General features: G+C 41.0%; 1 protein-coding gene across 1 annotated transcript; it reads right to left on the bottom strand.

The window, feature by feature from the left end:
- Positions 1-19,555: 19,555 nt before the first annotated feature.
- On the bottom strand, positions 19,556-20,257 carry LOC142177234 (uncharacterized). Its single transcript, XM_075245705.1, has one exon. It carries the CDS (start codon positions 20,255-20,257, stop codon positions 19,556-19,558), a length of 702 nt encoding a protein of 233 aa, XP_075101806.1.
- Between the last annotated feature and the right edge of the window lie 4,412 nt (positions 20,258-24,669).

The raw sequence follows: 24,669 nt of genomic DNA, 5'->3' as shown, positions 1-24,669 counted from the left end.
CATAATCTATGTATTTTACTCATGTTGTGTTGAAATTACTTACCTCAAAATGCTAGGTGAAAACTTCCTTCCAAGAGCTAAGGAATCACCCAAGAGATGAAATACAATGAACTAAATGGCCTAAGTCCCGCATTTAATAGAGCTGTGCACAGGTCTCAGATGTCACATTTGTGACCTGGTTCGCAGATACGACAAACTCATCGCAAATGCGAACCTAGGCTCCCACTGCCAAGGTCGCAAATGCGAACACTGCCAAGGTCGCAAATGCGACCAAAGTGTCGCAAATGCGACCAAAGTGTCGCAAATGCGACCAAAGTGTCGCAAATGCGAACACTGCCCAGCTCGGGCTTCTTCAAAATTGCGAAGACTTCCTCGCAAATGCGAACAAATTCTCGCATTTGCGATACCTGCAACAGCTGCCAAGAAACACTAGAAAAACTGAAGTTTTTCTCATCCTCCCGAACGTCCGAAACTCACCCGAGTCCTCGGGACTCCACACTAAACACCCACACAAGTTTAACAACATCATGCAAACTCGCTCGAGCAATCAAAAAATCTGAAATAACATCAAAAACCACGAATCGAATGCCAAAACGCATGGATTAAATCATGAACTCAAAAAACAACTTCTAAAAAAAACTTCCGCGTGTCCGATTCCTATCAAATCAACTCGGAATGACGCCAAATTTTGCGTGCAAGTCTTAAATGACATTAAGGACCTACTTCAACTTCCAGAACCAGAATCCGAACCTGATATCAAATAGTCCACCCTCGGTCAAACTTTCCAAAAACTTCAAATTTCCATTTTTTGCCAAATGACCCCGAAACGACCTATGGACCTCCAAATTCACTTCCGGACGCGCCTCTAAGTCTAGAATCACCATACAGAGCTATTCCCAGGCTCGAAATCCTAAACAGACATTGATAATATTGAAATTCACTTCAACCCAAATTTATGAAATCCTTCCAAAATGCCAACTTTCCACAATTGGCGCCAAAACGCTCCAGGGTCATCCAAAACCCGATCCGGACATACGTCCAAGTCCAAAATCATCATACGAACCTGGTGGAACCTTCAAATCCCAATTCCAAGGTCGTTTACGCAAAATCAAACCTTAGTAAATTCTTCAAACTTAAAGCTTCTAAAATGAGAATTTTCTTTCTAAATCAACTCCGGACTTCCCAAAATTCAATTCCGACCACACGTACAAGTCATAATACCTGAAGTGAAGCAACTCATGGCCCCTAACTGCCGAACAACGCGGTAGGTCTCAAAAAAACTGGTCGGATCATTACAATAAGCTTCTCATAAGACGCATTACCCCAAGGATAATTAAGACAAGCCTCATCGTCTTTAACAATAGCTGCATACTCCTCCAACACAGTTGATTCATGCTTTCTCCCAAACAAAATAGACTCCACAAAATAAATTTCCATAAGCTTCACAGCATCTTCATCACTCTCGCATATGTGTTTGAATTTCACATTATCGTTTTTAATTTTATTCTGTATCATATACTCACGAATGTCCTTCAAGGTCACACCCTTAAATTTCCAAAATAGGGCTTCAGAATTTTACTCTCTCGTTTAATTGGTTTTTTAAGATTATGTGTTGTGATCCTCAAACCGCATATAATGTGAAAGTCTTCAAGGCTGAACGACACATCATGACCAAAAAATGTTGAAACTAATGGAATCTTGATCATTGGTGAATACACGAGAAAGAATCAAATAATAAACCAACATCAAGCTTCAATAGAAATTCTCCATAGCCATGATATACCAAAATGTATCACTATTCAGCTTCTCCTGTTGTTCAGGAGTCAAGAAAGAAGCAATTAAACCATTCAAATCGTGGTTCTCCTTCCAGTAAGCAGAATAATTAAACCAATCTCCAAACTCATAATATCTATCCCCTAATTTTGTAGGTAGAGCAACAGGGACTGAAGGAGCTTTACGTATTCAAGGTGCTTTAGGTACTTTTCCCAGATGCCATCTGTTAAAAAATATTACAGGTGGGAAAAATAACATCAGAACAATATCAAAAGAATCATTACAAACTTCAGCACAATTTGGCTTAAGTTATATTTTAAAGCCCTCTAACTTCAGAGAAATACATAACAAAACTTCAGCTCTAAGAATTCCGAAGTTCAGTAAATATAGAACAAAACTTCAGTTCTGAGAATACTGAAGTTCAGCATTTACAGAACAAAAACTTCAGCTAAAACATACTGTAGTTTTACAAATACAGAATACAACTTCAACTCCAATAATGCTAAAGTTCATCAAAAGCAAAACAAAAATTGTAGACAAAACATACTTTACTTTTACAAAACATAAAACAAAACTACAGCTCCTAGAATTAAGTTATCCTTGGAGTATTATAAACTTAACACTTTAATAACACCATCTATTAGAGTCCCAAAGTTTTTAAAAAATTCAACATCTCCAACAATCACTCAAGAATATATAGAATTTTTATCAAAAACGCAAACACAGTTTCAAAAAACCTCAAAACACCAATCGTAAAAGTAAAACCTACAAAACTAATGCACTAATCACAGTAAAACCTAGAAAACTATTTTAGCACAAATAAAAAAAGAAAAACGATTCAACTAAGATTACTATCAACAAAAACCCCAGAAATTAAATCATAAAACTAATCCTAAATTAAAACCCCATACAAAATTAATGCAATGTACAAAAACAACCATTAAAATCGTACATGTGATTATACTTAATTTTGTTGGAGAAGAATTAGTTGCTAATCAAGCAGAATGCAATGGCAAAACCCATTTGATTTCAAAGAATAATCAAAAATCGGGAAGAAGGATAGAGAGACTGTGTAATGACCCGATCGGTTATTTTTCTTTCTAGATCCCCGTTCCCCTAAATAAGACTCCCCGTATGTGCTTTTATTATTTTATGACCTGCGGGGATGGTTAGTTTTGGATTTGGAAGGGTTCAGGTTGAAATCGGAACACTTGGTTCCTTGGTTTGGCTTTAAAAGGCTAAGTTTGACTTTGGTCAGTATTTTGAGTAAACGACCTTGGAACTGAGATTTGACGGTTCCAATAGGTTTGTATAATAATTTTTGATTTGGGCGTATGTTCGGATCGAGTTTTAGATGACCCGGAAACGTTTCGGCACTTAATATTGAAAGTTGGCACATTGAAGGTTTTAAAGTTCTTTAAATTTGGTTTGAAGTAGGATTTGGTATTATATAGGTCCAATTGGGATTTCGAGCCTGGGAATAGTTCTGTATGGTGATTTAAGACTTGCACGCAAAATTTGAAGTCATTCCGAATTGTTTAAGTAAGATTCGACGCGTTCAGAATAAGTTGAAAAAACTTGAAGTTCATAAGATTATTCTATTGGTTTTGGTGTATGATTCTTAGTTTTAATGTTGTTATCTGTGTTCTAAGGATGCGAGCAAGTCCGTTTTATGATTTCAAACTTGTTGGTATGTTAGAGAGGGGCCTCGAGGGCTCTGGATGTCATTTAGACGATGCGCAAAAGTCATTTGGACTTAGTTGGATAGCTGAAGCACCCAGCTTCTGGTGCAATCGCACCTACGTAGGGCCGGCCGCAGGTGCGAACTCGCAAAAGCGATCCAGCAGCCTCAGAAGTGGCCTAGTGTAGGCTGCCCAGTGATCGCAGAAGCGACGAAGGGAATGCACCTGAGGAGGCGCAAGTGCAAAGCGGGTGATCGCTGAAGCGGAATAGGGTCGCATGTGAGACGCGCTCACTGCAGAAGCGGGATCGCAGAGGCGAGCCATTGGTTGCAGAAGTGGAGGAGTTCGACCTGGACTTGGTCCGCACCAGCGTGGTTTTGTCCGCAAAATCGAAACCGCAGGTGCGGCAGTGTCATCGCAGGTGCAAAAAATCACTTGACAGTGAGGTTCATTTAAGTCGGGAGTTAAACCATTTTTGACTCATTTATTTCATTCATTAGGAAATTTTGGAGCCTTTGGAGAGGGGTGTTCACCTAGCACCTTGAGTAAGTCATTTCTATACAATATGAGTTTAAAACATAGATTATGAATAGATTTTAACATGTAAAGGTGTGAAAACCATGGTTTTAGATATAAAAATAAACCTAGGTTTTGATGAAAATGGGATTTAACCACGAAAATAGTTGTGGGTTTGAGTGAAAAATTATATATTTGAGTTTGTGAGGTTATGGGTAACAATTATCTTTGAAAATTTCTTGAATCCGGGCATGTGGGCCTGGGGTAAATTTTAAGAATATTCCAATGTGGGTTAGGTGATTACTCTAATAGCTAAATCATTAACGTTTGAGCGTATATTGATTAATTATTATAACATTTGACTAGTTTTGGGTCATTTGACACCTAGTTGAGGATTTAAAGCATATTTGTGGATCGAAAGTGAGCTTGAGAACGAGGTAAGTCTCTTTCCTAACCTTGTAAGAGGGAACTCATCCCCTTAGGTGTATTAATTTTGTAAATTACTTGTGTGGGGAGCTACGTACACACTAGGTGGCTAGAGTACGTGCCTAGCTAAATTCCATGAGATATCCGGGTAGTCTTAGATTTACATCATGCTTTGTTTGCACTGTTATGTTGATTATGCATATTAATTTTTTTAAATAGAGTTGAGGTTTAGTATATTTAGATTTAAAGTCTCCAGTTTAGACTTCTCATTTTTGGGAAGAATTGAAGATTTTTATAATAAGTCTGAGAAATTCATGTTCACTCGTGTCACAAGTATTTCCGCGAGCGAGGTAAATTTCCTCTACTCTTATGGGAGCGGGTCGCTCGCCTCGGCAGGTTAATAGATGCATCTATGATTCATATCGTTCGACCATCGGCAGTGCACACAGTATATTTCTAGATCAGGTCGTACAACCTCGGCATAAATCGTGTGTGGTAATACTCAAAGCCTTATTATACTTGATATCAATTTATGGCTTGAGCGGTTATAATGATTTAAATGATAATAATGACTTGGAATTTATTTTTAATGAAAGAATTATTATTCACTGCTTGTTACTGAGTTGTATTAATTATTTACATAATCCGTGCTTATTTATAATTCCTGCATTTTATTGTTAGCCCATAGTAAGTGTCGATGTCAACCCCTCTTCACTACTTCTTCGAGTTTAGACTAGATACTTACTCTGTACATGTTATTTATTTACTCACGCTACACTTATGCACTAATCGTGCATGTTCTGAGGCAGGTGCATCTGGTGGTTATCCTGGCGCGCACTCCTGATACTCCGAGACTTAGCGGTGAGCTGCTTTCCGATCCTGTTCTGCAACACCCGAAGTCTTTCTTTTGTGTTTTGATTTTTGTCTACTTTATTTCAGACAGTAGCTTAGTGTTTTGTATATTCTACTAGTAGCTCATACACTTGTGACACCAGGTCATGGAATTTCGCTAGTAGACACTGGATGATTTTGAGTATTTATTTTACCACACTTGTTCTTATAAATGTTTACATTTTATTTTATTGAATTTCTCACCTTACTTATTTAATAATTGAAAATCATCTATTTCTAAAATGTTAAAAGAATAAATACATGGCTAGTTCACCATTGGCTTGCCTAGCGGCGACGTTGGCGCTATCACGGCCTATAGGGAATTAGGTCGTGACAACATGGTATCATAGAACTAGGTTCACCTAGGTCTCACAATATATGAGTAGGCCTAATAGAGTCTTGCGGATGGTTGCGGAGACGCCCGTACTTATCTTTGAGAGGCTATAGGGTGTTAGGAAACTACTTATTTCTTCATCTACTATCATGCAGTTGATGTTATGATAAGTATCATTCTCTTATTCTCTCACAAATGGTGAAAATTGCGTGACAGATGTACCCGATCTTTGAGGAGCTGCTCCCCCTGTTGCTAGAGGCCGAGGAAGAGGAAGAGGGAGGGCTCCAGCTCGTGGTAGAGTGCGAGGGCGTCCTAAAGTTGTTCCAGTCATGCCACTAGTGGATCCAATAGAGGATCCTATTATTGAGGAGCAGGGTGAGTTTCCCGCAGCAGAGCCAGCCCAGGTGGATTTCATGTCTGCACCGGGATTCCAGGAGGTCATGGACTCCTCACGAACTGACCCCTGCCCCTAGTCGGGGCACCACTAAACTCTCCAGAATATCGAAACCGCTTATCCCTTGTCACCTGCTCTTGGCTCCGCTGACGGACACCATCAATCCTCTGAGCTATCTCCATAACTAGCTCATAAGAAGTCCCCATCTCAACCTCTCGGGCCATAATGGCCTGGCTACCAGAGTGCAAACCTACAAAAAACATCCGCACTCTCTCTGTATCGGTCGCAAGTATCATAAGCGAGACAACTCAGAGAATCTTGCCTCATTGTCGGTCACCGACATCTGGCCTTGTAGGAGCTGCTCGAATTGAAATCACAACTCTTCCCTCTGAGAGGGTGGAATATATCAGTCCAAGAAGAGGCGTGTGAACTGGTCCCAAGTCATGGGAGGAGAACCTACTGGTCTCGTATGCTACAGTTCATGGATTCTATAACTTAGGCTGGTTTATTTCTAGTAGACCCAGCCACATCTCAGGCAGGAGGAGGAGCACAGACCCCTACTGCTCAGGCTCCAGGGAATGCAGCTGCCGTGTATTAGACCCCCGTCGCACTACCCTTGGGCGGAGCTCAGCCAATTGTAGTAGCTATACCTGAGCCTAGACTAGATGCGGCTGGTGATCCGCAGAGGCTATTGGACAGATGCACCAGGCTATATCCTCCTATCTTTAGAGGTGAGCCACATGAGGACCCCTAGGACTTTGTTGATCAGTGCAGTGACAGACTGCACAACTTGAGGATATTGGAGTCCCACGGGGTGGACTTTACCACCTTTCAGTTGGAAGGTAGGGCCTGTAGATGGTGGCAGTCTTATCTTCTCATATCCAGAACCGCCACCTCCTCGGGGTGCTCTAGTGCAGCCCTACTTCAGTTCCATGCCAGAGAGTTCCTACCGACCACCAGCTATTCAGGGTTCCTCTTATAGGTATTTAGGCTATCAGGGTAAGACTTCAGGTCAGCAGTCCTCCATTCTAAGGGGTTGTTACGAGTGCGGGGATCACATGAAGAGGTTTTATCCTAGACTTCGGGGCAAGGCAGTACATCAGGATTACCAGCCTATGATTACAGCACCAGCTTCCGCACCATACGTCCGGCCGCCCAGAGGCGGAGGGCAGGTGGGTAGGGGCCGTCTTAGAGGTGGAGGTCATATAGGTGGAGGCTAGTCAGGTGGCACTCCAACTAGATTCTATGCTTTTCCGGCCAGACCAGATGTAGTGGCCTCAAATGCCGTGATCACATGTATTATTTTTATCTGCGGCAGAGATGCTTTGGTACTATTTGATCCAAGGTCTACGTATTCGTATGTTTCATCTCTGTTTGCTCATTTCCTGGGTGTTACTCATGAGTCCTTGGGTACTCCTATTTATGTGTCCACTCCAGTGGGAGACTATATTGTTGTGGATCCAATCTACGGGTCCTGCATTGTCACTTTCTGTGGTTCTGAGACCCGAGCGGATCTTCTGTTGCTTGATATGACCAACTTTGAGGTCATTCTGGGCATGGATTGGTTGTCCTCATATCATGTCATCCTTGATTTCCATGCCAAGACTGTTACCTTGGAGATGCAGAGCTTCCTAAATTGGTGTGGAAAGGTTCGTCTGTCAGTGCATCTAGTCGGGTTATCTCTTTTTTGAAGGCTCGACACATGGTCGAGAAGGGTTGCTTGGCTTATCTAGCTTATGTTCGGTATATTACTTTCGAGACTTCAGCGAATTACTCAGTGCCCGTGGTCTGGGAGTTCTCCGATGTGTTTCCTTTTGATCTTCCAGGCATGCCACCAAATCGTGATTTTGATTTCTGCATTGATTTGGCTCCATGCACCCAGCCTATCTCTATTAAACCGTACCTCATGGACCCAAAAAAGTTGAAGGAATTAAAGGAAGAGCTCGAGGAGTTGCTAGCAAAAGGGCTTGTCATATCGAGTGTGTTGCCTTGGGGGTGCACAAGTGTTATTTGTGAAGAAAAAAGATGGGACTATGCAGATGTGCATTGATTACTGCCATTTGAACAAAGTTACCATTAAAAACAAGTACCAGTTGCCACGTATCGATGATTTGTTTGACCATTTGCAGGGTACTAGGGTGTTCTCTAAGATCGACTTGAGATCGGGGTACCATCAGTTGAGGATTCGGGATTCGGATGTTCCGAAGATGGCCTTCCGGACTAGATATCGCCATTATGAGTTTCTAGTGATGTCTTTCGGTTTGACTAACCCCCCGATGGCATTTATGGATTTGATGAACCGGGTGTTCAGGCCATATATTGATTCATTTTTCATTGTCTTCATTGATGACATTTTGAACTACTCACATAGCATGGAGGAGCACGAGCAGCATCTGAGAGTGGTGCTTCAGACCTTGCGGGAACAGAAGCTATATGCTAAGTTCTCCAAGTGTGAGTTCTGGTTAGATTCTGTGGCATTCTTGGGACATGTAGTATTAGGCGAGGGTATTAAGGTAGATCCCAAGAAGATCGAGGCAGTTCAGAGTTGGCCTCGTCCTACCACTAGCGACTGAGATCAGGAGCTTCTTGGGGTTAGCAGGCAACTATCGCCGGTTTATGGAGGGCTTCTCATCTATTGTAGCACCTTTGAATAGATTGACCCATGAGGGCACTCCTCGATGGTTCAATGATTGCGAGGCGAGCTTTCAGAAGCTGAAGACCGCCTTGACTTCTGCACCACTGTTAGTGTTGCCTTTCGGTTCAGAGATGTATACAGTGTATTGTGATGCTTCACGCATTGGTTTGGGTTGTGTATTGATGCAGGAGGGGCAATTTATCGGATATGCTTCACGTCATCTAAAGCCCCACGAGAAGAATTATCCTGTACACGATTTTGAGGTAGTCGCGATTGTTCATTCTGTTAAGATCTGGAGGCAATATCTTTATGGGGTGTCCTGTGAGGTTTACACCGATCATCGCAGCTTGCAGCATTTTTTCAAGCAGATGGATCTCAATTTGAGGCAGCACATGTGGCTTGAGTTACTAAAAGATTATGATATTACCATCCTTTATCATCCAGACAAGGCGAATGTAGTTGTGGATGCCTTGAGCAGAAAGGAGGAGAGTATGGGTAGTTTGGCATTTATTTCAGTAGAGGAGAGGTCACTAGCTTTGGACATTCAGTCCTTGGCTAATAGACTTGTGAGGTTAGATATTTCAGAGCCCAGCCGAGTTCTTGCATGCGTTGTCGCCCAGTCTTCACTATTCGAGCAGATCAAGGCTCACCAGTTTGATGATCCGCACCTGTTGGTTCTCAGAGAGACAGTAATGTAGGGCGGTGCCAAGGAGGTTACTATCGGTGAGGATGGTATTCTGTGACTCTAGGATCCCCTATGTGTTCCAAATGTTGATGGCTTGAGGGAGAAGATCCTAGAGGAGGTACATAGTTCTCGGTATTCTATTCATTCAGGTGCTACGAAGATGTATCGCAACCTAAGGCAGCATTATTGGTGGAGGCGAATGAAGAATTACATAGTTAAGTATGTAGCGAGGTGCCTAAATTTCCAGCAGGTTAAGTATGAGCATCAGAGGCCAAGTATCATACTTCAGCAGATGACTATACCTGAGTGGAAATGGGAGCGCATTACTATGGATTTCATATTGGGTTGCCGCGGATCTTGCGGAAGTTTGATGTAGTTTGGGTCATTATCGACAGGTTGACCAAGTCAGCACACTTTATTCCAGTTGTTACCACGTATTCTTCAAAGTGGTTGGCTCAGATTTACATTCAGGAGATTGTTCGGTTGTACGGTGTGCCTGTCTCTATTATATTAAATAGAGGCCCTCAATTTAATTCATATTTCTGGAGGACAGTATAGAGTGAGTTGGGGAGCCGGGTAGAGATCAGCACAGCTTTTCATCCACAAACCGACGGGCAGTCAGAGCGGACAGTTCAGATCTTGAAGGATATGCTCAAAGCATGTGTGATTGACTTAGTGGGATCGATTCTTGCCTTTGGCCAATTTTGCTTATAATAACAATTATCAGTCCAGCATCGAGAAGACTCCATTTGAGGCTTTATATGGTCGACGATGTCGTTAGCCCATCAGATGGTTCGATCCCGACGAGGCTATGTTATATGGAACTGATTTAGTGAATGATGCCTTGTAAAAGGTAAAGTTGACTTAGGAGCGACTTCGTACAGCACAGTCCAGGCAGAAGAGTTACGCGGATCAGAAGGCGTGTGATTTATCATTTATGGTGGGCATGAAGGTTCTCTTGAAAGTCTCGCCGATGAAGGGAATCATGAGGTTCGGGAAGAAGGGCAAGTTGAGCCAAGGTTTATATGTCCATTTAAGGTTCTAAGACGAGTTAGAGAGGTTGCTTATGAGCTTGCTTTGCCTCCCAGTCTATTAGGTGTTCATCCGATTTTCCACACATCTATGCTCCGGAGGTATCATGCCGACATGTCGCAAGTGTTAGACTTCAGCACGGTTCAGCTAGATGAGAGCTTGGGTTACGAGGAGGAGCCAGTTGCCATTGTTGACAGACAGGTTTGCCAGCTGAGGTCCAAGAAGATTTCGGTGGTAAAAGTTTAGTGGAGGGGCCAACCAATCGAGGAGGCAACATGGGAGGCCGAGGCATACATGCGGAGCAGATATCCATACTTATTCGGCACTCCAGGTACGATTCTAGACTCGTTCGAGGTGGAACGTTTGTTTAAGAGGTGGAGAATGTAACGATCCGACCGGTTGTTTTGCTTTCTAGATCCCCGTTCCCCTAAATAAGACTCCCCATATGTCCTTTTACTGTTTTAAGACCTGCGAGAATGGTTCGTTCGGAATTTGGAAGGGTTCGGGTTGAAATCGAAATACTTGGTTCCTTGGTTTGTCTTTTAAAGGCAAAGTTTGACTTTGGTCAGTATTTTGAGTAAACAACCTCGGAACTAGGATTTGACTATTCCAATTGGTTCGTATGATGATTTTGGACTTGGGCGTATGTTCAGATTGGAGTTTGGATGACCGGGAGCATTTCAACGCTTAATATTGGAAGTTGGCACATTGAAGGTTTTAAAGTTCTTTAAATTTGGTTTGAAGTAGGATTTGGTGTTATCGAGGTCTAATTGGGATTCCGAGTCTAGGAATAGTTTCTTATGGTGATTTTAAGACTTGCACGCAAAATTTGAAGTCATTCCGAGAAGTTTAAGTATGATTCGGCGCGTTCGGAGTAAGTTGGAAAAACTTGAAGTTCATAAGATGATTCTATTGGTTTTGGCGTATGATTCTTAGTTTTAATGTGGTTATATGTGTTCTGAGGGTGTGAGTGAGTCCGTTTTATAATTTCAAACTTGTTGGTACGTTTGGACGGGGCCTTGGGGGCTCCGAATGCCATTCAGACAATGCGCGGAAGTCATTTGGCCTTAGTTGGATAGCTGAAGCACCCAGCTTCGGGAGCAATCGCACCTACAGAGGGTCGACCGCAGGTGCGAGCTCAAATAAGCGAGTCAGTAGCCACAGAAGCATCCCAGCATAGGCTGCCCAGTGATCACAGAAGCGAGGCAGGGACCGCACCAGCGGAGGTGCAGGTGCGAAGCAGGCAATCGCAGAAGTGGAATAGGGTCGCAGGTACGACACGCTCGCCGCAGAAGCGGAGGAGGTCAACCTGGGCTTGGTCCCCACCTGCATGGTTTTGTCCGCAAAAGCGGAACCGTAGGTGCGGCAGTGTCATCGCAGGGGCGAAAAATCGTTGGGCAATGAGGTTTATTTAAGTCGGGAGTTAAACCATTTTTGACTCATTTCTTTCATTCATTGGGCCATTTTGGAGCTTTTGGAGAGGGATTTTCACCTAGCACTTTGAGGTAAGTAATTTCTATACAATATGAGTTTAAAACATAGATTATGGGTAGATTTTAATATGTAAAATTGTGAAAATTATGGGTTTAGATGAAAAACCTAGGTTTTAATGAAAATGGGATTTAACCACGAAAATGGTTGTAGGTTTGAGTGAAAATTATATATTTGAGTTCGTGAGGTTATGGGTAACGATTATCTTCGAAAATTTTCGGAATCCGGGCACGTGGACCCATGGATAAATTTTAAGAATCTTTCAATGTGGATTGGGTAATTACTCTAATAGCTAAATTATTAATTTTTGAGCATATATTGATTAATTATTATAACATTTGACTAGTTTTTGGTCATTTGGAACCGAGTTGAGGATTTAAAGCATATTTGTGAATCAGAAGTGAGCTTGAGAACGAAGTAAGTCATTTGCCTAACCTTGTAAGAGGGAACTCATCCCCTTAGGTGTATTTTTGTTGTAAATTACTTGTGTGGGGAGCTACGTACGCACTAGGTGACAAGAGTCCATACGTAGCTAAATTCCATGTGATGTCCGGGTAGTCTTAGATTTACATCATACTTTGTTTGCACCGTTATGTTGATTGTACATATTAATTATTTTAAATAGGGTTGAGGTTTAGTATATTTAGATTTAAAGTCTCCAGTTTAGACTTCTTATGTTTGGTAAGAATTGAAGAATTTTATAATAACTTCGAGAAATTCATGTTCACTCGCGTCGCAAGTATTTCCGCGAGCGAGGTAAATTTCCTCTACTCTCATGGGAGCGGACCGTTCTCCTCGGCAGGTTAATAGATGCATCTACGGTTCGTGTCATTCGACCCTCGGTAGTGCACACAATATTTTTGGATCGAGTCATACGACCTCGGCATAAATCGTGCGTGATAATACTCAGAGCCTAATTATACTTGATATTAATTTATGGTTTGAGCGGTTATAATTATTGAAATGATAGGAATTGACTTGGAATTTATTTTTAGTGAAAGAATTATTATTCTCTGCTTTTTACTAAGTTGTATTAATTATTAACATAATCCATGCTTATTTATAATTCCTGCATTTTATTGTTAGCCTGTAAGTGTCGATGTCGACCCCTCGTCACTACTTCTTCGAGGTTAGAGTAGATACTTACTGGGTAAATATTAATTATGTACTCACGCTACACTTCTGCACTAAAGCAGGTTCTAAGCCAGGTGCATCTAGTGGTTATCCCGATGCACACTCCTGATACTCCGAGACTTAGCGGTGAGCTGCTTCCCAAGCCCGTTCTGCAGCACCCGAAGTCTTTCTTTTCTGTTTTGCTTTCTGTCTACTTTATTTGATGCTGTAGTTTAGTGTTTTGTATATTCTACTAGTAGCTCATACACTTGTGACACAAGGTCTTGGAATTTCGATAGTAGACACTTGATGATTTTGAGTATTTATTTCACCACACTTGTTCTTATAAATGTTTACATTTTATTTTATTGAATTTATCACCTCTTACTTATTTAATAATTGAAAATCATCTATTTCTAAAATGTTAAAAGAATAAACACATGGCTAGTTCATCGTTGCCTTGCATAGCGGTGACATTGGGCGCCGTCACGGCTTGTAGGGAATTGGGTCGTGACAGACAGAGACAAGAAACAATATGTGTATACTTGGAGAGAAAGTAGTCTTTTATTAAACAAGGGCAAAATCTTCTTTTTAAAACGCTTTTAACAAAAATACGAGTACGGATTGTTCGCAACAAATTTTCGTAGTCCGAAAAATAAACTGCAACAAAAATAATATGAAGAAAAAGAGATTTTATTGATAAATATTTGTGACTATAATTCTATGTATCCCTTGATTCTCCTCTCTAAAATTCTCCATGATTCGAGGGCTTGACAAGCGTCTTTCTCGAATGTAGGACGATGCAGACCTCCTTGTGATGTATTTAATCACCAAGAACGTCAAGCAAAACTTTGTTGTTACGGGTTGATCTCCGGGAAGAAATCCGTTGATCACTCCTTTGTTGAAGAACTGTGCACTTGATGATTGATCTCTCTGTTTGTGGATGCCTTCACCAATTGTGGAATGTTCTTCTCCAACCCTAGATGTCCTCTGAAAGTTATGTAACCCCTCTATTTATAGTTGTAGAGGATGGACAATCCAACTACATATGAACTTTCTTGCTTGATTCTGATTGGCCCATGTGAGTCATCAAACTTATCACATAAGCTATGTCATAAGCTTGCTTGTGATTGGCCAAGATATGTCATTTTAGACACTTGGCAACTCTTGATTGGTCATTGTTTTGGTCTAGAATTGTCACATCTTTTAACACGTGGCGTCATCTTTTTGGCTTACAGTTTGACTAGATATGCCATGTCACTTGACACATGGCATGAGTCTGGGCCTTAAAATGAATGGATCTTGGGCTTAAAAATAATAAAATGGACTGATTTGATTTGTAAAGTCCAAATTAATTATTTAACCCAAATAAAATTAAGATTCAATCCAAATTTTGTATGGATTAAACTTAATAAATTTTATATGTCTACAGATGCCCCCTACTTCAAGTCTTGTCGAAGTGTAAACTTGATGAGCCTTAGCGACGAGGCTTGAAGTATCGGGTGAAGAGAATCAAATATTTTTTAACAGTATGAATAATTTCACTACTTGGATAAGTTGTAATGTTTTCTAAAAGCGCATGACTTTAGCCAAGATTCAAACATTGAGGGCTTAGCTATTGTCTTTTGGGACACATATCCTAATTTGAATAGGATACCAAAAAGTAGTGTTGGCCAAATAGCAGCTACTCACAGCTATGTATGGAAAGTCCAACTCCTTTTCCAACACTAATTCTTTAATTAACTCCTTATAGAAGTCCAAGTAATAGCCGCCTTAAGCCATTAAATAAGGAACCCTATGCGATCCTCGATCACCAAAAGAAAACTTCGAGACGGGAGTCATGGCCGGGTAAGACAATTGCAGTACCAGTCGACTAACTTTGCACCCTTGCAAAAAAGAATTCATATTTTACTGTAGGAGATTTCAAACCATGAGCTGCTTATTTATACTGAAAGTAGACTCATAGGACTAAAACATATCAAAAAACCAGCACGAATCTCTTTTTGTATCAACTGAAATTAATTTTTGAAGTTGATCTACACGTCTGGCCCGTGTTGATCTCACAGCTTTACGCACTCTTGACAAAACATTCATATCTTGAGATCGGAGAGTCCAAACGTGAGCCGCTTGATTCTACTGATTTTAGACTCAAAGAAATACAACATATCAAAAATTAAGAGCCAAATTCCTTCTGTATTGTCTGGAATTAATTTTTGAAGTTGGCGTACACGTCTGGCCCGTTGATCTCATAGCTTTGCACACTCTCGGCGAAAAAATCGTATCTCGAGATAGTATCGTCCAAATCACAAGCCGTTTGCAAAACTAAAAATTAGAATACTGGATCTACAACATATGTAGAAATCACAGTCAGGATGTACCTAGGTTTTCCCAGATAATTTGCTGAATCTGGAACACGAGTTCCGACATGCTGGCTCGATTTTTCAACTTTACATGCTCTTGCTAAAAAAAATGCATATCTCAAGATAGGAGCATCCGAACTACGAGCTGTTTACACCATTGGTAAGAAGACTAGGTGAGATACAACATCTATAAAAGTCGAAGCTCCAGCCCTTTTGATCCAGATGCAACAAATCTTTGATCAATCAAGCGCCGAAATCGAGAGGATTGTTCGGGCATGATTCTTTTTTCCCCTTTTTTTTTGTTGCAGGCTTGGAGAAGATATGCATGGGGAGTTCTCCAACCCACATCATGAGAAGAAGTGGATGATCACCACTCCTGTTTTGTAGGGAATAGGTTCATGAAGCATACGATCCATCGAGATTTGATGGTGAAGTGCATGTCACAATGCTCACCATCCGCATTGAAGCGTCGTGTCATTGACACCGGTTCTTGTTGCTGAGTGAAATCTCTGTGCCATTGTCTTTATTGCTTGCACGTGGCTGGTGGAACTTCTGGTTTAGGATACTTAACGACCTAGCTCTTGGTCGAGGCTAGAGATTAATGAGGCTCCCAAATTTTAACTTTCCTTTCCATGCTGATTAGTTTTAATCAAACTTTTTGTTACTCATGCTAGCCTTTTTCTTCTTTTCTTTTCTTAGAACGCGGGGCTATGGAGAAGTATTCATGAAGTAGCAGAACCACTAAACGAAATCAGCTATAGCCCATGAAGCATTGGTTTCTAAACTGAGCTTTGCACCGTCAACACCAATCAATCATGTGAAATCAAAAGTTTCCTGTCGTGTGCATCGATATTGTGAAATTGAAGTATCGTGTTGCTAAAACGTCATGCTATTGGCACAGAGGACTCCCAAAATATTATTTTTTGCAGGATTTTGAGAGAGTTCCAGAGATCTTGATATCCCTAGGAAGATGCATTGCGAGTGAACTACTCGTCTCTTTGTTGCGGTTGGCGAGAGAGACACATGAAGTGTCCTTTCAACATCGGCGACGAAATCTCTACTCTTGGAGGCTCGGAGAGACCCTATCTCATTATTGACGAGCGCAATATGTACCATATCGCATCGTTGTAGGTTGGCAAGGAAGACAACTGGAGTAGGCCTTTCCAACTTCGGCAAGCAAGTACCTAGCGCATCTCTGCTGTTTTGACTTCATAGCATTTCATGCTCTCATTGAAAAATTCATATCTCGAGCTTCAGGTGTCGGAATCATGATCCATCTATACTATTGGAAAGAAAACTCCAAAACTCACAATATCTATAAATAGCATGGCAAAAATCCTATCAGACCGTCCGCCATAATATTTTGAAGTTTCTACATACATCTGTCGCACTTGATTTCCAGATTTATGCACTCTAGATAAAGAAAGTCATGTCTTAGGATAGGAATATCGAAATCACTATACGTTTGCGCCAATTTAAAGAAGACTCAGAGATAAGAAAATTCTCAAAATATCACATAAGTATTCCTTCCAGATTGGCCGCAACAATTTCTTGAAATTGATCTAGACGTTTGCCTTGCTGCTTTTCAGCTTTGCGCGCTCTAGGCGCAAAATTCATATCTCGAACTAGGAGCCTCCAAATTGCGATCCGTTTGTGCCATTAGAAAGAAAACTCATAGATCACATATGAATTTCATGGATAAATACTTTTAGAATGGAAACAAAAAATTCTCAAAGTCTACCTATCTATAGTAAACTTTCAGATTTGTGTAGTACCGGCAAAACAAATCGTATCTTGAGCTAGGAGTCTCCAAATCGCAAACGGTTTGTATTATTGGAAATTAGACATCCGAATCTACAACATAAAAAATGTTAGGGGCATAACATCTTCCAGATGGACCGCGGTAGTTTTTCAAAGTTGATCCCGTCATCTGTTGAGCTCGATTTCTATCTCTATGCTCTCTGAGTTGTCCTGAGAGTGTTTTTTTTTTCTTCTTGAAGTTGACTTTACTATATTTCATGTAGTAAATTTGACCATCATGCTTCACAAATCTTATCTCTTCATTTTCTTTTGCATACTCGCAAAGACGCTCAAAGGGTCAAGATATCAGACTGAGGATTCATAAAAGATGCGGAGCCACTCCTTCACCAATTGTTGCACTTGATTTGTTGATAGTGTTGAAGTTCATTAACGGCGGCTCCCATGGTGATTGAAGATTTTTTTTCAAGAGAGACGACTTCTCATATATGGGACCTTCAACCAACACTTTCACAAGAGAAGCAAACTATCATGCTCGAGGCCTAACAAGATATGTGGTCAAGAGATCATCACAACTACTAAACGCGAGAGACATACATTGAGAATGACATTAAATATGGAGATGTCATACAGACATGGAAAAGCATTTAAGACGCGTTAGCAACAAAGCCTAGTTTACGATCATCCTCGTGATTTAGGCTTTTGTATAGAAAAATATCTAGTTCCTTTTAATATCTAGTTCCTTTTGTCTCTACATTTTTGGATGTATCAACTTTTGTACTATTGAAGCAATAAAACATCTTTTGTACTTCAATATAAATCGTCTTATTTTCCTCATAGATATGTGCCTCTACACTTGAAGAATTTATGTGATGATTCGATGAGGCCAAATTTTTATTTTTTAAAAACTCATGCGACTCAACTTAGAATGAAACTCTAAGCTACCTACGTACCTCGATGTAGAGAATTAAGTCATAACGTAGTTCAGAGGGTTGAGTTCTTTTTTTTTCTTTTTTTTATGTCCTAAGTTTTGCCTAGGACACCTCTCGCGGTGTTTTCAACCTAGCGAACTTTTTATTTTATTTTATTATTTTTGGCCGTACACAGTTTAGACTCATGCAGGCTAGGAGTGTAGCAACGTGTAATTTTGGCTCATGCATCAAGGAGTGTCATGACTTGCAGTTTAGTCTCGTACATTGAGGAGCGTAGCTGACTTTCATGGGAATTACTGCTTCAGAAATTTGCCATTGATTGGACCAACTCTGAGACCATCCTTATCAACAATTTTGTATGCGCCACTTGAATAGGCTTCCTTCACAACATATGACCCATCCCATTTTGAGTTAAACTTGTTGCCTATGCGTTTGTTGAGGATTATGGGTCGTCGAACAGCTAGGACCAAGTCTCCCACATGGAATGATCGTGGTCGCACTTTCTTGTTGAAGGCTCTAGCTAGTCGAGCTTGATAGCACTCCAATTTTTGTTGCGCTTCCAATCTTTTCTCATCCAATGCCTCTAACTCTGCTAGACAAAGTTGAGCATTCTCTTCCGAAGTGATTCCTTCTTGGATTGCGATCTGCAATGATGGAATTTGTTGCTCCAACGGAAGGACTACTTCTACGCCATACACCAAAGAGTAAGGAGTTGCTTGTGTAGAAGTTCTGAAAGTTGTCTGGTATGCCCACAAAGCTACACCAATTTTCTCATGCCAATCTCTCTTGTTCTTTGCGACAACTTTCTTCAAAAGGTTATCAAGCGTCTTGTTAAAAGTTTCGGCAAGGCCATCGGCGGGTGCATTATACATTGAAGACGTATGTTGCTTGAAAACAAATTCCTCGCATAGACTCCTCACGATCTTGTTGTCAAATGGCATTCAATTATCCGTGATTATGTATCTTGGTATGCCGTACCTAAAAATTATGTTCGACTTGATAAAATCGGTAATAATTTCCTTTTTTACTTCTTTGAGTGGAACAACTTCAGCCCATCTAGAGAAGTAGTTTGTGGCAGCCAATATGTATATTTGTCCCTTTGATGACTTTGGAAGTGGTCCAACAACGTCAAGTCCTCATGCATCAAAAGGCCATGAAGCTATAGTTGGATGAAGAGGTTCTAGAGGTTGGTGGATATAGTTGGAATGAAATTGACACACTTGACATCTTTTTGGCATGTTCCATGCAATCCTTCACCATTGTCGGCCAATAGTAGCCCATCCTATTGATGCAAAAATGGAGCTTAGGACTAGATTGGTGTGCTCCACATAAGCCGGAATGTGCTTCATCCATTGCTTGGTGGGCTTTTTCTTTGTCAAGACATCGCAAGAATAGTCCTTTAAAAGAGCGGCAAAATAATGTCCCCTTATAGAAGATGAATCGTGGTGCCCTTCGCTTGATGTTTTTTCTTTATCGCGGATCCTTGGGTAACTTTCCATGTTCAAGGTACTCTATCAATGGTTGCCTACAATCCTATTCTTCAATCACCCCAACGGACATATGATGACTTTCGTTGATTTGAAGATCAAGAAGTCTAGGAATGACCCATCGATGACACACATGTACCTTTGTTGACTCATTCTCTCTAAGTGTCATCGCCGTGGCCAAGTTAGCCAAAGCATCAGCCATGTGACTTTCTTCTCTTGGGATGTGGTTTAAGAATACTTGGTCGAATCTTTCGAGTAAACAAGAAGCATATTGGTGGTATGGAAAAAGATCTTCCTTCTTTACATCGTAAATCCCCAAAAGTTGGTTGATGATCAACTTAGAGTTGTCGTATATCTCCAACTGTAGAATCTTCATGTCTAATGCCATTTCAAGACCGATGATCAAAGCTTGGTACTCTGCAGCATTGTTGGAGCATGTTTCACCTAAAACAAAGGAGAATGGCAAGATTTGTCTATCTGAAGAGACTAACACAACACCTGCCCCCGCACTTTTCTGACGTGTGGATCTATCAAAGAACATTGTCCACAGTGACAATTCTTCAACGAACAAAATGTCTTCATCTGGAAACTCATCAGAAAGCTCCCATTCCGCGGGAAGAGGGTGATCAACTAGAAAATCAGCGAGTGCTTGTCCTTTCACAACCTTTTGAGGTGTGTATGTGATCTCATATTGGTTAAACAATATAGACCATCTTGCTAGGTTTCCAGAAAGAACAGGTCGAGTCATCACGAACTTCATAGAATCTACTCGAGAGATGAGTTTGATGGTGTATGCTTCAAAATAATGCCTTAGTTTCTTTATTGCATAAAGTAACACTAAGCATATTTTCTCAACGGCGTGTAGTTCAACTCAGCTCCTCTCAGAGTTCGACTGAGGTAGTACAAGGCTTGTTCCTTTCCTTCATCATTCTCTTGAGCAAGTAGTGCCCCAAGTGAGCATTCTCGTGCCGTAATGTAGAGTATCAATGGCTTCCCAAGCATTGGTGCCCCTAACACAGGTGGATTCAACAAGTATCTTTTGATGCTTTCAAAAGCATTTTGACATGACTGATCCCAATGAAAAGAGAATACCCCTCCTCAATAGATGATTGAAAGGTTGGCATCGTCCAGCCAGATTAGAGATGAACTTCTGGATAAATTCTAAGTTTCCCTGTAGACTTCGAAGCTCCCTCAAGTTCTTTGGCTCGGGCATTTTCTGAATGGCGTCAATCTTTGATGGATCAACTTCAATTCCACGATAATGCACAATGAAGCCAAGAAACTTTCTTGAGGTAACTCCAAATGCACACTTGAGTGGATTCATCTTTAGGTCTACTTTTCTTAACCTTTCAAAAATAATTCGAAGGTATTCAAGGTGGAAACGCCTACTCTTCGTCTTTAGCACTAAGTTATCAACGTAGCATTCAATCCTCTGATGAAGCATGTCATCAAAGATGTTTTGCATAGCGTGTTGGTAGGTGGCACCAGCATTCTTCAGACCGAAGGGCATCACTTTGTAGCAGTATATCCCTTTTGGAGTTTGTAAAGGAGTTCACTTTTCATCTTTTGGAGACATTCTGATTTGATTGTATCCGGAGGACCCATCCATGAATGACATAGTTTCATGCCCTGTTGTAGCATCAACCATGAGTTCAATAATTGGTAGCGGAAAGTCATCTTTCGGACATACCTTGTTTAGGTCTCGAAAGTCAACACAAACACGTATTTGACCATTCTTCTTCTTGACAGGTACAATATTCGATATCCATGATGGGTACTTCACCTCTCGAATAAATCCCGCCTCGATGAGCTTGTTGACTTCGACTTCAATTTGTGATACTAGCTCGGGTTGAAACATGCGTTGTGACTGCTTCATAGGGCGTGCTCCACTTTTTATCCCTAAATGATGAACGGATACCTTAGGACTAAGACTAGGCATTTCTTTATACGACCAAGCAAAACATCTTTGTACTCGGTCAATAACTTGGAGTATTCCTCCTCCTCCTGAGGCATAACAAGCGCACTAGTGAAGGTGGGGCGTGGATCTTCCGGAGTGCCTAAATTGAGTTCCTTAAGCTCAACCACAGTTGATTGATAGCCATTTTCTAGTTAAGGGAGAGCCTAGTGGACTTAATCATCAATGTCAAGGCATGGGCTATCTTCCACAATTATGTGATATGATGTTTCCACAAAATCTGACTTTTCTCTTTGACTTCCTTGGATGGTCGGCCTGTCTTCTTTCTCTTTCTCTTTCTCTGATTTTTTATGAGGCTGGCAAGTGTAAACGATGGTTCTCCTTTGCACCTTCAGTGGAACATCTGTGGATATTTACATAATAGACTTCCTCTTCATACGTGATGGGAAAGCACTATAGATTTCTTTGTCAGCAACAACTTCAAAATGATCCCGCTCCTCATGGACTTGCTCCTTATGTTTTGACAGTATCTTTCTAGATGGTGATTTCCTTATGGTTCCCATGCTAGAAAAGACAGATGTCTTTGAGGTAGTGGAAACTTCTTTTAGATGTTTGGAAGATACACGTTCACCTTTGTGACTTAGCCTTTCGAACTCCGAGACCGGAGGGGTTGAGCCTCCAATGCGATCAAACACTGAAGCCAGTTGTTTAATTTTCTTGCCTTTAACTTCCTTCATCTCCTCTACCAAGGTGTGTTGTGATGAAGCTATCTCTTTACTTCTCTTATATGAAATTCGAAGAGGCTCTGCCAAACTGAATCCCAACCCAAACTTTGGAGTAGCGACGTAGTGCCCTTGCTTTCTCAATTTTATTTGGGACTCATTGAGCCCATGTATCGTTTCACCATTGACTTCGTCTTTGAGTTCTCCTAGTCTTGATGGATTGGAGAAGTCATAACCAGACTTTTCAAGCAGTATGAAGGCCTTAAAATCATAGTGCCCTTTTATTTTGTCATCTTGGAGATTGCCTTTAGTAGACTCACAAGTCACGTATGGGATTTGTAGAACTCGGACAGTCATATTCTCCTTCAAATGTTGGATATCTTTGTAACTCATTTTCTTATTTGGAGTACATTGCTGTAGCAAAGGTTGCCCTTTCTTTCGACGCTCACGTGGAACATAGCAAAAAACTAAATGCTCCTTATCAGTCTTTGTCTGTATGTCACCTTCAGATGATGATAGCTTAATGGAGACTTCTTCGGTTCTCTTCTTAGGCAGCTTAGTGATAGTCCATTGAGCCTCATTTTCTTCTTCTGACTTGACATCAGCTTCATCGACTGATGATGGTTTCTCCACACTCGATTCACAAGAATCTAGGTAGAATTTTGCATTTGCAAAGTATGACTCCGTCTTTGTAAAAGGATTGATGTCTGCGTCAATTTTGACTATCTCCCCATCCCTTATGTACTTCAGACATTGATGCAAAGTAGACGATACCACTCCATTCTCATGAATCCAAGGATGTCCGAGCAGTAGGTTGTATGATGTTTTAGCATCTATGATGTGAATCAAGGTGTTTGACTTCATATCACCAATAGATAGTCCCACGCGGATCATACTTATGGCTCGTTGTCCTCCTTGGTTGAAACCTTGGATTGTTAGGTTTCTTTTCGATAGATCATCGATAGAGATCCCAAGCTTTTTTAGCACCATCTTCAGCATGATGTGGACAACCAAACCATCATCAATAAGTATGCGATTGAGATATTGTTCCCTAATGCCCCCTACAATGAACAAAGGTTTGTTATGTGGCTTAGACGCCAGTAGCAAGTCATCATCTGTGAAGGAAATTGTTGCACAAACTGTGACAACTTTTCCATTATCATGATGTTCTTATGTTTTCATTGGAGCAAGTTCATCGTTGCTTTCCTTTGTTTCATCAGTACTAGAAACTACATGAGTTGCACCAACTTGACCTCCATGAAGGATTTTTTCAGGAAAGAATTCATGCAATCTTTTTGCTAGTAGAAGATTTCAGAACTTTGGCGATAAGGCACTATTAATCTTCTTGCTAGTAGAAGATTTGATATTTCTCGGTGGTTGTAGCCTATCTGAATTGCTCATCATCGCTCTTGGCTTAGGAATTCGTAGCCTCAAAACTGCCTGATGTTTTCGCTTCTTGTGAGTGACTAGAATCCAACCCTCATCATCTTTGTCTTTGGAGTGATTGTCTAGCTCTAGTGAACCTTCAAGAGTTTTCCTTGGAAGATCAACTTCAACGGGCTCGAAACTACCAAATTGTAAGAAGGCAGTGCTTGACACGTTCTGCAACCTTGAACACGTATTTTACTTGAGCGCGATACTTGCATGCTTTATTTTTGTTGTTTCATCCATGTCTATGATGATTTTTCATTCACTTACAAGAGCCATGATTTCCTCCTTTAGGACAAAGCATTTCTCTGTAGGGTGGCTAATAACGCGAAGAAACTTGCAGTATTTTGGATCGCCAACTTTACCAATTTCCTCAGGCCTTTTTTATTAAGGGAGATCGATGACTTTCTTGGTCAGCAATTCATCGAGGATCGTGGGTACATCTGAATCTGGAAATGGATAAACCTTCGCCCCCAATTCCTTCAAGGTTGGATGACGTTTCTCCTCTTTGGAATATTGACTTGGGGTCTTATTCTCCTTGACCTTTTGCTTAGTCGCGACTTTCACAGAAATTGCTTTCACCGCCATAGAATCTTTCGTTTGGTTCTTTGATGCAACATTTTTCTTGAACTCCTTTCGATCAGCAAATGGAGATGCCTTTCCATGGCTTGCGATACTTAACTCCATGTCGTGAGCTCGAGTTGCAAGTTCTTCAAAAGTTTGCGATTTGATCCCTTGTAGGATGTACAAAAGGCCCCAGTGCATTCCTTGAATGCACATCTCCACAGCATATATTTCTGAAAGGTGATCCTTGCAGTCCAAACTTAATGCCCTCCAACGATTGATGTAATCCACCACGGGCTCGTCCTTCCTTTGCTTGGTGCCTGTCAACTCTATCATGCTTATAGTTCTTCGGGTACTATACAAACGATTGAGGAATTCCTTCTTACGTTGCTCCCAACAATTAATGGACTCAGGCTCTAAGTCAATATACCAATCAAATGCGTTCCCTTTCAGCGACTGAACAAACAGCTTTACCAAAAGGTCACCATGCGTTCCAGCATTGCTACAAGTCTCAATAAAGTGGGCAATATG

This window comes from Nicotiana tabacum, chromosome 23, assembly GCF_000715075.1.
Source record: "Nicotiana tabacum cultivar K326 chromosome 23, ASM71507v2, whole genome shotgun sequence".
Taxonomy (NCBI): domain Eukaryota; kingdom Viridiplantae; phylum Streptophyta; class Magnoliopsida; order Solanales; family Solanaceae; genus Nicotiana; species Nicotiana tabacum.
Note: the sequence above shows the minus strand (reverse complement) of the source record. Positions and strands in the feature narration are given on the sequence as shown.